Source organism: Fundulus heteroclitus, unplaced genomic scaffold (genome assembly GCF_011125445.2).
Source record: "Fundulus heteroclitus isolate FHET01 unplaced genomic scaffold, MU-UCD_Fhet_4.1 scaffold_88, whole genome shotgun sequence".
NCBI classification, from domain to species: Eukaryota; Metazoa; Chordata; class Actinopteri; order Cyprinodontiformes; family Fundulidae; genus Fundulus; species Fundulus heteroclitus.
This window is the reverse complement of record NW_023397340.1, coordinates 1,015,998-1,031,914: the sequence shown is the minus strand read 5'-3', so window position 1 is coordinate 1,031,914 and position 15,917 is coordinate 1,015,998. Positions and strand designations below refer to the sequence as shown.

Genomic DNA, 15,917 nt, shown 5'->3' with positions numbered 1-15,917 from the left:
TACAGTAATGAATAATGCTGGTGAACCTGATATTTAGCCGTACAGTGTTACAATTTAAAATATTTATTGAGGATGGGGACCAGACTTGACAGACTGTACAATGGCTGATGGCCATGGCAGGGATGAGCAGGAGACCAGAGGATGCAGGCAGTGACAGAGCAGAACAGGCAATGTGGACCCGGGAACCACCAGAACGTGCAGTGCGGGTGGCTTGAACTCACGGGGAAACAGGCAGAACTGCAGCATGCAGACACAGGTGACTTTCTTTAGAGAAGCGACAGAACAGTCCAGCTGTTTGAGCACACAGGATCTGGTAGAGTTGAAGCACATCAAACAAGAGAAGATGAGATGAAATGAGTAGAGAGGTTCTGGCATGGATGAGTTGGCTGAGGCATGTAAATGAAGGCAGGTGAACAGGTGAGCACGGCTGACAGTAATTACTGTCAGCGGGTGGAGTTGATTTGGGCTATTTGATGTTGACTGAGCTGATTGGATAGTGGCTGGTGGCTGAGAGGTGACAGGCTGATAAGAAAAGTCCAAAGCAAAATAAAAAGATCTAAATAAAGACAAGTTTGTTTGACATTACATGAAGCTTCAGGTTGTTGGAGCAAAAATTGGGAAAACACCAGATAATTCACATTGACACTATATCTGTATATTCAAGAAATATATATTTAGAAGTTTAATCAGATTTTTGATTCTCAACTAAAGGTGTCCTTTCTAGCATTTGGTATTATTTTTGTTACTTTTTAAAATCATTCACTGTCAGACTATATAGTTCTTGTGTGTAATCAAACATTTATTGAATATGAATGACAACTTGCATATTCCCTTTGTAACAAAATATGAAGCACATTTTTAAACAATTGTGCTGAGAAAATAAAGGTGCACTTGTGCTACTCAGCAGAGCATATGAGCAAAAAAAAACTAAATATAAACAGTTCAGTTGAACTTACAAATAAAGATTTTAAACATTTTTAAAATGCATACAAATTAAATATCAAATAGGGTGTATACACCAAAAACATAAATCCTCCATAACTGGAGCCTTCTTTACATGGCCTAAACCTCCATGTATAAATCATGCTGCTTGATTTTGCTATACAGAAAGGGATGTATAACTATAAGAAAAACATGAAGCTGTACCCCTTGAGGAATTTCAAGTAATTATGTAAATATTTTTTGTAACATGAACAATATTGAAATCTTTTCCTTGGCTGAAAGAAAATGTTGTCTATCGCAAAAAATGGGTACATATAAATGTTAATACACAAAGTTGTTTATAAAATGTGGATAAACAAGTGATCTAATATCTTGCTATTAAGCGATCATCAAACCCACCTCTTTTTAGTAGCCTTTGTTGAATGTATGTATGAGCTACACAATGTCCATAATCCAGATGTTGCAGTCCAACACTGCATTGAATTCATCATAGATAAGGTTAGTACTTGTGTCACCATGGTAATCAGGTTGTGTTAATGAAGGGTAGTCCATTGAGTAAACTTCTGTGATGTTGTGAAGGGAACCATCATCTTGCTCTTGTGGTAGGGAATCATTTTCTTCCTGAAAGTTAATGTTCCTCTCCTGACCAGCATCACATTCTCTCACTTGAACGACATACACATCGTCCAACAACAACACATCCTGATCGTCATCATTAATCTGCTCAGAATTTTCAAGGACTTTTATGACAGCATTATCCGGGGTTCCATCGTCCTCCACATCCTTCTTGGGGAAGGTAGCTATGTAAAAGCGTAGCCTGGACATGCAAAGAGTGTCATAGATCAAACCAATGGTTAGGTTGTCTTGGACAGGGTTTTGTTTGTAATCCCACACTTCAAAGTTAAAGTGTGATTCGTGGCCTTTGGTTGATATTCCATTTGGGAAAAATAATTCTTTGCCTTTTTGTAGAACAGTATCAATGCCGCATTGTACTCCAATAAGTACTGCCCTTGTGCCTCCTCCGTATTTTGCCCTGATATGTTTTACCTGTCCATTTTCACAGTGCAGCCAACCAATTTCAATTGTTCTGTGACTAGCTTTCCCTCTTCTCCTTTTAGGAACTGGAAGTACCCCTTCTTCTGTTGCTTTTGGGACTGAGTCTTTGTCTGTGGTTTTGTTTGCATCAGATTCCTTTCGCATCTGAAGTTTTGCCCGGAGTTTTTCAAACAGACCCATTTTTTGTGTCTTCATTGTTTTTTGGGCTTTGCAAAAGTTCAACAGTGCCAAGCGATCTCCATAAGAAGAAATATATTTGGCCAGGTCCCCGTCTTCCATAAGAGGAATGACATCTTTGTCGATCTGTTGAAAGAATGCGACAGAGTTAATATAGTTCTCTCTATGATAACATGCACTGATTTCTAATAAGGCTACACATATTGTCCCCTTTAGCATTATTTCATACATTCAGTGTCCAAATTTTGGATCAAATTGCACTCCAAAACATAAATATTACTTACAGAGTAACATCCTGTTAAAATTAAACTATGATTTTAAATTGAAACTTGCCAGATGTTAGAATAATTTTGAGCTGAACTGTCTTTGTCTATGGATAAAATACAAGTTATAGGAAAAAAGTAACTAAATGTACATCAATCAGTATAGTTGGTACAGTTTAGCCAAAAGATCTTACTGTAGATGGAATAGCATAGAATTTTCTCAACACATTATTGCAAAGAATTAATTGAAGAAACACGTTCCCATTCAAAATATTCTTAAATATATATAGCAAAAAATTATGGGACTAAACTGACCGAGTGAGAAACAGCTCCAGGAATAATGTAGTTATCAACAATGAATTTAGTTATCAAGAGAACTCTCGAACTGGCTACTACAGTAGTTAATTTGAATTCCATTCAATTTAATTTATATAGCGCTAATTCAGGATACATGTCATCTCAAGGCACTTTACAAAGTCAAATTCAATCAGATTATACAGATAGGATCACATTATACAGATTGGTCAAAAAGTTTCCTCTCTAAGGAAACCCAGTAGATTGCATCAAAGTCCCGACAAGCAGCATTCCCTCCTGGAGAAGCATAGAGCCACAGGGAGAGTCGTCTGCATTGTACATGGCTTTGCAGCAATCCCTCATACTGAGCAAGCATGAAACGACAGTGGAAAGAAAAACTACCCATTAGCGGGAAGGAAAAACCTCCGGCAGAACCGGGCTCAGTATGAACGGTCATCTGCCTCGACCGACTGGGGTTACAGAAGACAGAGTAGAGACACAACAAGAGAGACAAAAAAGCACAGAAGCATACATTGATCTAGTAATCTGTTCTACATTAGATGGTAGTAGCGGGTGATCTGTCTTCCCTGGATAATGTCACAGTTAACAGAACGTCAGACCAGGTGTACCTACTATGAAGAAAAAAATTACAGAACAAAAAGACAAAAGATTAAATAACAATCAAGCAAAGTAGATTGGAGAACTGATGGATAACTCAGCAGAGTGAGAGAAATAGACCCTGATGTCAGAGTTTGAAAGCATGACATTTAAAGTCATCCAGCTTTTGATGTCATCAAGACATGACTGCAGTCGAAGTAACTGATTGGATTCATCAGGATTTATGGATAAATATAGCTGAGTGTCATCAGCATAACAGTTGAAATTAATCCCATGCTGTCTGATAATTTTGCCAATCGGAAGCATATATATAGTAAAGAGAATTGGTCCAAGGACTGAACCCTGTGGTACTCCACAGATGACCCTAGAGTTTGAGGAAGATTTATTATTAACGTGAACAAACTGGAATCTGTCTGACAGATAAGATTTAAACCAGCCTAATGCTTTCCCCTTAATCCCTACAGTATGCTCAAGTCTTTGTAGGAGAATATTGTGATCAACTGTATCAAATGCAGCACTGAGATCTAACAGGACAAGTATAGACACAAGTCCATTATCTGAGGCCATGAGAATATCATCATAATGATATTCTCTCATATATATATATATATACATATATATCTTATTCACACTGCAATAAAGTTACACAGAACATCCACAGCAGAAGCCAGAGAAAGATCGGTCGAACCTCCACAACCTGAAACGTCTCTGAAGCAGGTGGATTCTCAGACTAAACTCTAATGATCTGCCTGTGTGTGTTCTGACTATTTATTTCATGTACCAGCTTCTTAATCTGAGTCTGACTCACAATTTACGCCGTAAAATACAAACATGAAAAAGTTTGATTTGATTTGTGTCTGATGATGAGCGAGTCAGCAAGCTACACTTTGGTAGAGCAGCACAGAGTAACAATAACAGAGCGCTCCATAAAGATGGTATTAATCAGAGGAATAAAAAGTTACTGTTTACAGTTTCTTATTGTTTTACAGCGGTTACACCCAGCAGGAAAACACGCCCATAGCAACACTCCTCAGCTCTCCGTAGCCCCATCTCCGGTTTACCTGTTTCTGTCTGAATATGCGCTTAAACTGCATCTGTAAATTGAATTGTGCCTGTCTGAATCACAATAAAAAGTAAAACAGCTCTGTGCGTGAGCATAATCAAGAAATTGCATCTATCACCACTAATCCCCCCAGCATGAGCGGTAATGGCAGCGGTGTGTGCGTGACATGCACGTCAGAGCTTGTCACTGGTTCAATCACGGCCCCATGAGCAGCGCTTTGTAGACGCTGCGCAATCCATAGAGATGGTCACTCATTTTAGTCTTCTAAATAAAACTTTTCGGCCCTCTGCTGATGTAAACAACGTAAATTCAGGAGAGAGAAAGAGACATTTTCTGATTCTAGCTCGTTTTCTTCTCCCGGATCCGTTGCGATTCTCTCTTCTGTTGCCTCCAATTTCTCTCTCACTCTCTTCCTCTCCTTCTTAATGACTAACTTTGACCTTAAATGTCTCACCTGCCTGACAGTTTCATGATTTCAGCCAATTGAGCATATTTGCCAGAATGATTTAAGCAGAGATCACAAGCCATGTGCGCATACAGCACAATGCAGATATTTCATCTTAAAATCAAGCGAAGAAGATTTGTTTTAAATAAATACATTTTCATGTGATTACTGTAACGTGCCATTACGACACCCAAGCACCAGACCGAGGTTTTGCTGCTAACACTTTATTTTAGGACGAACAGAATGGGACAGCTTTCACTCCGCCAGTCCCCTGAACCATCGCTCCTCCCCCCGGAAGCCATACATTTCTTCCAGTATGACTCCAAAACAACCTAACTTAAAGAAACAGTAAGTGTGCAACAGCATTTAGCAATAAAGCCTAATACGGGTCATTATAATTAAAAAAAATTATTGATTAAATTTACAGTTTTTAAATTTAATCTTGACAAAGGATATGTTTATTTATATGTCTTTATGGTGTGGGGGGAAAAATACTGTCACACTGCCATTACAGTTTTCAGCTCGTGCACCCTTGCATCAAACTTTGGGAATCCCTGCTATAGATGTGTAGAGCGCCATTTTCTCTCCAATTTACTCATATTGTGCAAGTATAGACACAAATTTCGAACGTAGCTCGAAATTAAACCAGCTTCCTCTGTATAATCAGCTTCTTTTTCAAGGGTCTAATGCAAAAACGCAACAAGGGAGTAACACCATCAACAAAGGCATCTATTTGTGAATTGGAAGAAACAACATTGCTGCCATCTGCAGGGCATTTCTGTGATACTGAAGATATTAAAAGGGGGACAGACTCTTTAAAGTTTGATACAGCATTATCTGATAAAGATCTACTATAATGAAACCTTCTTTTAGGGTTGAAGAACTCTTTTAAACTGAACTCAAAGGTTATCAAAAAATGGTCAGACAGGACAGGGTTGTGAGGAAATACTGTTCTTCACTATCAATGCCATATGTCAGCACATGGTCCAAAGTATGAAGGCAAGAGTGCATCGGTTTATGCACATTCTGCGCAAAACCAATTGAATCTAGGAAAGTTTTAAAGGCTACACTAAGGTTATCACATTCAGTGTCAACATGAATGTTAAATTCCCCCACTACAATAACCTTGTCAGTGTTTAACACCAAATCACATAAGAGGTCTGAGAACTGATCCAAAAATTGCGAGTAAGAGCCTGGTGGATTATACAAAACAACAAATAGAGGAGGTTTTATTGCTTAGCAGTTTGGATGAGGGAAACTGAGGGTTAAATATTCAAAGGAATTGTAGTTATTAATTGGCCTGGGACAAATTAATAAATCAGACTAGAAGATGGTTGATACTCCTCGACTGGCTAAGGGCCGGCTATCAGCTGTTTTTTCAACAGCACGGTGCTGCGTCACCAATTCTGACACCCTTGCTCCGAAAGCTACAAAATGTTCATGTACCATTATCTCTAAAGGATGCAGAGGAATACTTAAACATCTGACACAGAAAGCAGGAGATAGGAGGAGACTGAGACAGAGATGAAGAAGCTGAAGGAAGAGTAAAAGAAGAAGCCATTGCGAGGCCTGACTGACATTTTTGGATGGAGTTTTTTTATATACGTCAGCGGACATTTTCAGTTTCTATTTTAATGCTATGTACTCAAATGAATAATGATCTCAACAATTTGGACTAAAGAAAAAGCAGCCAATTTCCCTGCAATTTTAAATCAAGTGCACTAAATGTACAACTTTTGTTAAATTTATAAATAATGCTTCTCTGCTAACACTTTTCTGAGCCCATAGTTATTATTACAGTATACTAACTTAATCACATTTTGGTAATCTACGTTTGCACCCCATCAAGTCTGTTTAATTCTAAATAAAGCACATTCATTAGCAAATTATGATTAGAAATTGCTACAGGAAAATGAAAATACGAGTAATTTTAGATAAAGTATAAAACATCCTCTCTAAACTAGGACAAAAATGGCTCTTTATCCTACATACTGGCCATATAGGCCCTAAAGTGTTGTGGTTATCCTGCTGGAATAAATGTTTTATTCATGTGCTATTATCTTTTATAAATCACCACTCATAAACCTAGACCATTATCACTCCAATTCATATAAGGATCTCTCATCTGTTACCTTTTCCTCTTCCAAACGGTTGATGACTTCTTCTGGAACTCTGCGCTCACGAAGAAATTCGGACACGGTGGTCACTCCGCGCGTTTCTGTGAAGATGTAACACAATAGTGGATATCTAACAGTGGCAACAGGTTGACTGTCAATTTTGCACAGACGTGCACCACTTATTTGTTGTTTATCACACCACCCCAACACATTATCTATATAGAAGGATAACAAACAGTTGTCTTTGTATCAGAACATTATCTAACAATATTTAAACAGTTGGTGCCAAAGCTTAACAGACCGTGCTCGGAGCACCATGTCATTAGCGTTAACTAAAAGACTGCTAACTGAGCTGTCTGCCAGAAAATTCAGATGTGACTTGTAACTCCCATGCATTAGTTACTACAGAAGCATAATGCCACATACTTGATGCAGCCATGTGGAAGGTTCTTCCTCACAAACGATGATAAGTCCGAGGCGGATAATGTCAATTCTGCACCCGAGAGAAGTCAACCTCATCAAGGAAGAGAGAGCGCATGTAGCGACCGCAGACTTTGGGAAACGTCTAGAAGCGCATCTCGTTAATTTGCTACTTCAATCTCAGAGAACTTCAGGCATCATTTGTCAGAAATATCTGCTTTTAAAATATCAGCAAATTTCAGAGTTTTTTTCTAATAAATTGCAGAGTTTTGTTCTTGCAAATTTCTGAATTAACAATGTCGGAAAATATCCTACTTTAAATGTTAAAAATATCTGCCTTTAATCATGAAAATATTTGATTTATTTCCTCACAAATGTGCGACCTATGAACGACCGAAATTTTCCGAGTTTTCCCTTGAAAATTTGTGAAATTAATCTCAAAACTTCTGAGTTTTTAGGAAGAGATTTGTGACTTTTCAAAATTAGAAAATTTCCGATTTTTTTCTGGAAAATATGTGAAATTAATCTCCAAATTTCTGAGTCTTTAGGCGGAAATTTACTTTTTTTTTCTTTTTTTTTTGGTCTAAAATGGCCCTAATACGCCGTCGTAGTAACTCACTCTTGTTGCATACAAAGTTTTTTATGAATTATTATCATGTCCTGCTGGTGTATTAGTTATTATTTTGGTGTTTAATGTTTTGTTTTTGCTCAATTTGTTAGTAAATAAAGCCTTTCGTTTTTGTTTAGAATTTTAACGTAAGTACATACTGCACATGCGCTGCATGGGTTAAAACAAGGAAATGGCCAACGGCTATTAGCATCTCCAGGCAAAACAATGAAGAATGTTCCCAAGATCCATGGAAAAAAATACAGAAAAAAAATTATTCCAAGAGGGAAAAGACTAGAATGATGCTAGGAATACAGTATGAGCGTTAGTGTTCACTGAAGCAGACGCTAAACCTTTCGAGACTCAGATGTGACCACAAAGTTGACTGACCTGAGTAAATGTTAGAGTTGCTATAGATTGGTTAAGTTAATTTATAATGGTTGGTCTTTTGCTGCTTTACTGCGAGGCATTTCATTCCTCGGTCCGGCATTACTTCATTTTGATTTATTAATTGAGCAAACTGTAATTATGTTAGTAGTTCTGTGATACTGTCACAGCACGTCTGTTTATATCTGCTAATCACCTGGCGGTGGGGCAACATTTATCCAAAAAAAACCCATCAAAGCCTTATTAGGGTGAAGGCTTGTGTTTATAACCTTTTTCTGATGATCAAACTTTTTTTGGTCTTTTTGAAGCATCTAATTTGGTTATATAACTTTAAGTCTTACGGCTGCGAGGATGAACAATCTGTGATGGCGCTACTATTTACACCTGAGGTGCAGCAGTCTCTCAGTGAAGGAGCCCTACATTTCTGAACAGCTTCATGCATGTGGTGGGAGTGTCTAGCAGTGATGTGATTTTTGTTACTGTCCTCTTTTCTCCTCCACCTGTACTGTGTTCAGGATGGAGCAAGCTCTCTTAATGACAGTGGTTATAATTAGCCTACTTTTACAATGGTGTTTCTTTTTTGACTTTTTGTTCATTCATGTTAGTATTATTTTAATATTGATTAGCAGGGATCCCCTTGTCATAACTTTCCTGACAGAGTAATGAAATCAGAAAAATAACGTTCCTTGTCTGGAAACAATTTGTATTTAACAGAATTTTTAGGATACATTTTTCTCCTCTGCTTGTCTTCCTATTTATTGTCCTGTTATATCTTAATTTAAAGGTTTATGTCTTTCCTATTTACAGATTGACAGAGAGGTCATCCTGCTAATGGAAGATGCCCAGCTAGCAAACTATCTTCCATCATACGGAGACAGGATTGCTTTGTTCAACTTTTGCAAGCGTCAAACACACTCAGCAAAGCGGAAGCAGGGACTTTTTGAAAAGCTAAGGGAGAAGCTCAAGCTTAGAAAGGAAAACCAAACTGGAGAGGAGGAGCCAGGAACCTCCAACAAAACCAAAAAAGCTAGAGCAAAAACAGCAACAAGAAATATTGAAATAGGATGGGTTCACACTGATGGCAAAATAACAAAACAAGTCAGAGCAAAGCAAGGTGGGGGCACAAGGAAGATTCCTATAAACATTCAGGCAGGATGTGATGAGATACTAAAACAAGGAAAGTTCCTATTCTTTCCAGATGGAAAATCCAGCAAAGATCACAAATTTGATTTTGAATTTGATGTTTGGGATTTCAAGCAAAATCCTTTTCCCAAGGATGTCACAGTTGAAATGTTATACAACACAGTTAAACTCCCACTTCTGCGCTTCTATATATCAACTCAACTAAAATCAGAGTTAAGTGAAGAGTCTGATGATAACAACCACACCTGTGTCAAATGTGTTCCTCAGCCTAATGTACCAGATAACGAGGCCCTTGATGAACCATCGGTGGACAGACATTGTTGGCAGGATTTAACAGATGAGGTTCATGTCTCCATTCCAGATGTGTTTATTGTTTCTGAAGAAGTCCTCACAGATTCTACAGTAATGAGAGAATGCTCTGCAAGCTCAAGTCAAGAAACAAGAACAGTTGTCATCAGTGATCCCATAACTTTTTACAGTGGCAAGAATTATGTTATTGAGGATGACGCTGACCCTGAAATCACTTTTGGTGCACAAGCAGGGAATGATGACTCCCTCAGTGACACATTGATCTATGAACCTCTTGAGTTACCTCAAAGTCCTCTTAATCTTTTGCCTGAAACAGTTTTGGTCTTGCATTACTCAAACAGCTTCAATGAAATGATAGAGGCCTTTTCTGAGCCTGAAATCTTGAACAAAACACTGAAAGTCAGACGTCTTCTTCCTGACAACTCAGTAGAGAGGGGTAGTGGTTCTGGTGTAATCAGAGATGTCTACAGTAGCTTCTGGGCAGAATTTTACGAACGTTGTACGCTTGGAACAACTTTCAAAGTGCCCTTTTTTAGACATGATTTCTGTGCTGCCACTTGGAAAGCAGTCGGGAGAATTCTTCTGAAAGCATTTCAAGATTGCTAGTATTTGCCAATTAAACTTGCCCCTCCTTTCCTTGAGGAGATGTTTTATGGGGAGGTACACAGTGATCTGACAAGAAGCTTTCTGATGTATGTGAGCACACAAGAACAAGATGTCCTCAAGCATGCATTAGATCATTTTGACACTGTTGATGATGATGACCTTCTTGAAGTGCTTGACAGATATGAATGTAGGAAGAGAGTCACTGCTGCTACTCTTCCAGACATTCAATTTCAATTCAATTTTATTTATATAGCGCCAAATCATGAAACATGTCATCTCAAGGCACTTAACAAAATCAAGTTCAATCATATTATACAGATTGGGTCAGATTATACAGATTGGTCAAAAATGTCATATATAAGGAAACCAGTTGATTGCATCAAAGTCCCGACAAGTAGCATTCACTCCTGGGGAACCGTAGAGCCACAGGGAGAGTCGTCTGCATTGTACATGGCTTTGCTGCAATCCCTCATACTGAGAAAGCATGAAGCGACAGTGGGAAGAAAAACCACCCATTAGTGGGAAGGAAAAACCTCCGGCAGAACCGGGCTCAGTATGAACGGTCATCTGCCTCGACCGACTGGGGTTACAGAAGACAGAGCAGAGACACAACAAGAGAGACAAAAAAGCACAGAAGCACACATTGATCTAGTAATCTGTTCTACATTAGATGGTAGTAGCGGGTGAGCCGTCTTCTCTGGATGATGTCACAGTTAACAGAACGCCAGACCAGGTGTACCTACTATGAAGAAAAAGAGAGAGAGCAAAAAGTTAAAAGCTGAAATGACGACAGTCATTTCAATGTAATACAATGCAAAACTGGAGAACAGTAGACTGAAGAACAGTAGAAATCAGTAGAGTGAGAAAATTAGACCCTGATGTCCTCCAGCAGCCTAGGCCTATCACAGCACAACTATAGAGATAGCTCAGGGTATGAGCCACTCTAACTATAAGCTTTGTCAAAAAGGAAAGTTTTAACATTAGTCTTAAAAATAGATAGGGTGTCTGCCATCTTGGCTGAAATATCTCACAAGGAACTTGTGCAGAAACCAATGTTTGTCATCGACTGCTGGAGGGAGGTCACACAGCCACTGATTCATCTAAAATCTGGCGAACTGACCAAAATGTATAATGATTTCAAACCCACCCCAAAGAGAGTAGTAGGAATATTAAACTTTCCTACAGAGATGACATCCAAGCAGGCAGAAGTGGCACAGCACCTGAAAAGATACGTCAGGGAGCTTAACGAGGAAAAGCTTGGAAGATTTTTGAGGTTCTGCACTGGCTCTGATTTATTGTTATCTGGAATAATTGAGGTTGAGTTTACAGTTCAGACCAGCTTCACAAGAAGGCCAATTGGACACACATGTGGGATGCTCCTAGAACTGTCTGACAGCTATGATAGTTTTCCTGATTTCTGCAGTGAGTTCAATTACATTCTAGAGAGCAACGTCTGGGTAATGGATATTGTGTAGGCAGAAGTTATGTCTGAATTCTTTTACTTTTGAATAGAGTTGCAATATTATTCTCACAAAAACACAATCATTAAAGGGATAACTATGTTGTTTGTATAAACACACATTATGCCATACACATGCTTGATAACAAAAAAAAAGGTTGTGCTATGATGCTCACTGTTCGCTTTCTCAATTATACAGAAACTGAGTGAATGTTCAAGCTATGGTTCATACAGTTTACAGTTAAATGAATGGCTGGAATGTTACATATTGAATGTTGCATTCACTTTCTTTTGAAAAGAGTTCACATAATGCCTATCACCACCAGGCAGATCTCTCAATATTTCACAGTATAAAGAGTTTATAAACCTGGTGTCTGGGTTCTTGCCACTGCTTGAAGAAAACCCTAACAACTGTGAATAGACAAAGATTTACTAAACAATAGTTATGTGAACTCATTGGGACAGGAAGTGAATGTAGATACATTTAATGGTCAAGGATTAGAAAAAGTTTTCAAAGGTGATGTATTTTCCATTGGTCATTTGCAAATTCCTTGTGGAAGGAAGTTTTATAATTAATGGCTGCCTTTCTACACTTTAAAAGTTAGTAATAATTTTTTTGAGAAATTGTGTAGTTGACTCATTTTTTAAAGATTTATCTGAAAAAAACTATCAGAGAAAGATTTGAAATGTTTATTCTGTGCCAATGGGCTTTAACTACATACAGTACTTTCACTCAGAGACAATGCCCACCCAGATACAAGTTTGAGGTACTTTAAATAAGAATTACAAATACATGCTACAGAGGGAAATAGTTTCACAGCTTACAGGGGGATTTTTATTTATCATGAAAACATTTAGATTATATAACAACAGTACTTTTTTCTAATGATACAAACTTGTACTTAAGTTATATTTTCAAATAACTGATAAATATTCAGTGGGTTTATACTATGTTTACAAAAGTAAAGGGTGTGAGTTCACTTCCTTCTCAAGCAGATCCAATACAGGAAGGTAATATTAATGTTACAATAATTCAAAGATTTCCCAGTATCTCATTTCTTAATAATGAATACAATTCTGCTGCAGCATATGCATCTGTAGGAGCTTCCCAGGCATTTTCGTCCATAAGGAGGATGCAAAGCTCAAAAACAGTTTCATCACAGGGGTACTGCCCTTTTGGGGTGCACTCCTCCCTGCAAACAGCTATATCCTCCTCCAGAACAGGTTGGAGTTTGTCTTCTGCTGCATACAGCTGTGGCATGCTGAACATTAGAATAGGGCGCCCTCCAGGTGTTCCATGGGCGGGCCTTGTTCTTATTAGGTGTGAATTCCATGTTCTTACATCCTTGTCCAGTTCATCCTATAACAATAAATGTTCAATTAAAATGGTTCCACCAACAAGACCCCTTGTTATAGGATAATTTATTTTAGCAAAATATAGACTGACATAAAATACAAAAGCCAGCACAATAGGTATTTTGACAATTACAAATATAAAATATTTGAAGATATTACTGCTGGGAGTGAATATTGAATTCGATTTGTTGAAAGTAAACTATGCACATCACTGTGACAGTGTCACTTAAACAGTCATTTAGAAATTACCTGGATAAGGTTGAGAAAACAGAATTGTATCAGGTTTCTGTCCAAGAAGCTGCCTGTGAAATAGCCATCATCTCTCATGGTTTTAAAAATGTCCATCCAAAATTGCACACTGCTTACGTAAAACTCCCCACCATGACTCAATCCGTTGATTTGCCGTGCTGCAACCGTAAATAAAGCTTCCTTCTCCTGCATAATTGTCCTGGTGATTCCTCCGTAAGAACATCTGCATTTCTCTGACATGCCCATTTTCCGTACCTGGGTCGGCTCGCACCTGCTGTGGACAGCCTCGAATACGTGTCACTGTGTTAATGAAGTAGTCCGCGATCACCTTTGGGTCGCTGTTAGTGTAATAGGCTTCCATCCACATAATGTGCCTACTAAATCCGTCAATGCAGCCATTGATTGCTATGCCAAACGGCTTACGTTTATCATATGAATCCATATGCCACAGAGCATTGGGTCCCCTGCTGATGTACTGCCGACGTCGAAGACGCCGTGCTCGTCGGAGTTCCACTCCTTCGGGATCCAAAATCTTGATGATCATCCTCATTGTGTTCTGAGAAACAACAATCCCTCTTTGAATGGCACGCAGATGTAACCACCGATAGCCTTGTAGGCGACCATTACCAGACAGCTCTTCTTCCACGAAAGAGGCAATTTCTTCTGGATCCGTTTGGTTCTTTCTTCGATACAGACAAAGACGTTTGCACAGTCGTTTTAAAGTTCTGATGCTGATGATAATTTGATGCTGGTGCGCTAAAAGACTTAATATTTCCTTATTTGTGAAACCGATCCCAAAGTATAACTTCACAAGATGCTCGATATTCCTCATTTTAGGGAAGACAGTGCTTCTTGTAAGAGTTGTCATAAAATACAACTTTTTTTCTCGTAATATTATGACTTTATTCTCATAATGTTGCGACTTTATTCTCATAATATTATGACTTTATTCTCGAAATATTATGACTTTATTCTCATAATGTTGCGACTTTATTCTTGTTTTATTATGACTTTATTCTCGGAATATTATGACTTTATTCTCATAAAGTTACGACTTTATGATGTTACAACATTATTCTCATAATGTTATGACTTTATTCTCATAATGTTGCGACTTTATTCTCATAATATTATGACTTTATTCTCGTAATATTATGACTTTATTCTCATAATGTTGCGACTTTATTCTCGTTTTATTATGACTTTATTCTCATAATGTTGCGACTTTATTCTCATAATATTATGACTTTATTCTCGAAATATTATGACTTTATTCTCATAATGTTGCGACTTTTTTCTTGTTTTATTATGACTTTATTCTCATAATGTTGCGACTTTATTCTCATAATATTATGACTTTATTCTCGTAATATTATGACTTTATTCTCATAATGTTGCGACTTTATTCTCGTTTTATTATGACTTTATTCTCATAATGTTGCGACTTTATTCTCGTGATATTATGACTTTATTCTCGGAATATTATGACTTTATTCTCATAAAGTTACGACTTTATAATGTTACAACATTATTCTCATAATGTTATGACTTTATTCTCGTATTAAAAAAAAAAAAAAAACTTCTCTAGCCTAGCCCTAATACTCCGTCGTACGCCATTAAAGTTAGACTGCTTGGGGGAGGAATAATAAAAACACACAGACGCACAAACACACAAATACAACTAAATGCACCCAAGTGTCCCCTACCCCCCACCCCCACCCCCCTCCCCCCCAAAAAAACACACTCACACCACAAACCCTGGTAAATACAACAAATAAAAAAACTCTCCTTCCACTAGTCTCCTCAATCTAAAAAAAAAAAAAACAGCTTAGGACCCAGGGACAGCGTAGGTCCTTTTGTTTAAAACAATGCAGAGGACTAAACAATACAAAAAAAAAACTCCTTCAATAAAACCAACAAAGGATAAAATCTAACCATAAAAAAAAGAAATATTTTATACTGAAACCAAAACTGAACAGGAAGAGAGACTGAAAAAGTAGCAGGCCAACCTACACACAAAAGAGATCAAGTTAAATCAGCGTCTTAGGTAGCCAGGTAATAATGAACTGCCTTTACCTTCTCTAACGTGAAACCAATCCACGGCGCTCTGTACGTCACTCAGAAATGCATTACCTACAATAATAAGGAGGAAAGATCAGAAATAATTCTCGACCGACCTCACGCTCAATGTAAGACATACCTCTGCAGGAGTCATCAACCCAGGATCTGATCTCTTCAACGATCTACCTGCTTTTAAATGTAAATGCTCAAAACCTGTCTTGCTAACAACCAGCTGTGCTCTGTCACAGCGTCTTCCACATATGGGCAAGAGGAGGAGTGCGCAGCGCCATACAACGGGGGCAGAATGCCCCAGCTATATTATTTTCAGAGATTTCCTCTCAGTTT

At 38.0% G+C, this 15,917-nt stretch overlaps 1 protein-coding gene and 1 long non-coding RNA gene across 2 annotated transcripts; both read right to left on the bottom strand.

Moving 5' to 3' along the window:
- Positions 1-778: 778 nt before the first annotated feature.
- Positions 779-8,148, bottom strand: LOC118562359. The gene is made up of 3 exons (XM_036134674.1): positions 7,402-8,148; positions 6,991-7,076; positions 779-2,301 (listed from the first exon to the last, which is right to left on the bottom strand). The coding sequence occupies exons 1-3, from the start codon at positions 7,412-7,414 to the stop codon at positions 1,378-1,380; spliced, it is 1,023 nt and encodes a 340-aa protein (XP_035990567.1). The 5' UTR covers positions 7,415-8,148; the 3' UTR covers positions 779-1,377.
- Positions 8,149-12,581: 4,433 nt separating this feature from the next.
- Positions 12,582-14,156, bottom strand: LOC118562354. Its single transcript, XR_004930587.1, has 2 exons — positions 13,512-14,156; positions 12,582-13,266 (listed from the first exon to the last, which is right to left on the bottom strand). It is a non-coding gene; the product is annotated as an uncharacterized LOC118562354 (long non-coding RNA).
- Positions 14,157-15,917: the final 1,761 nt, after the last annotated feature.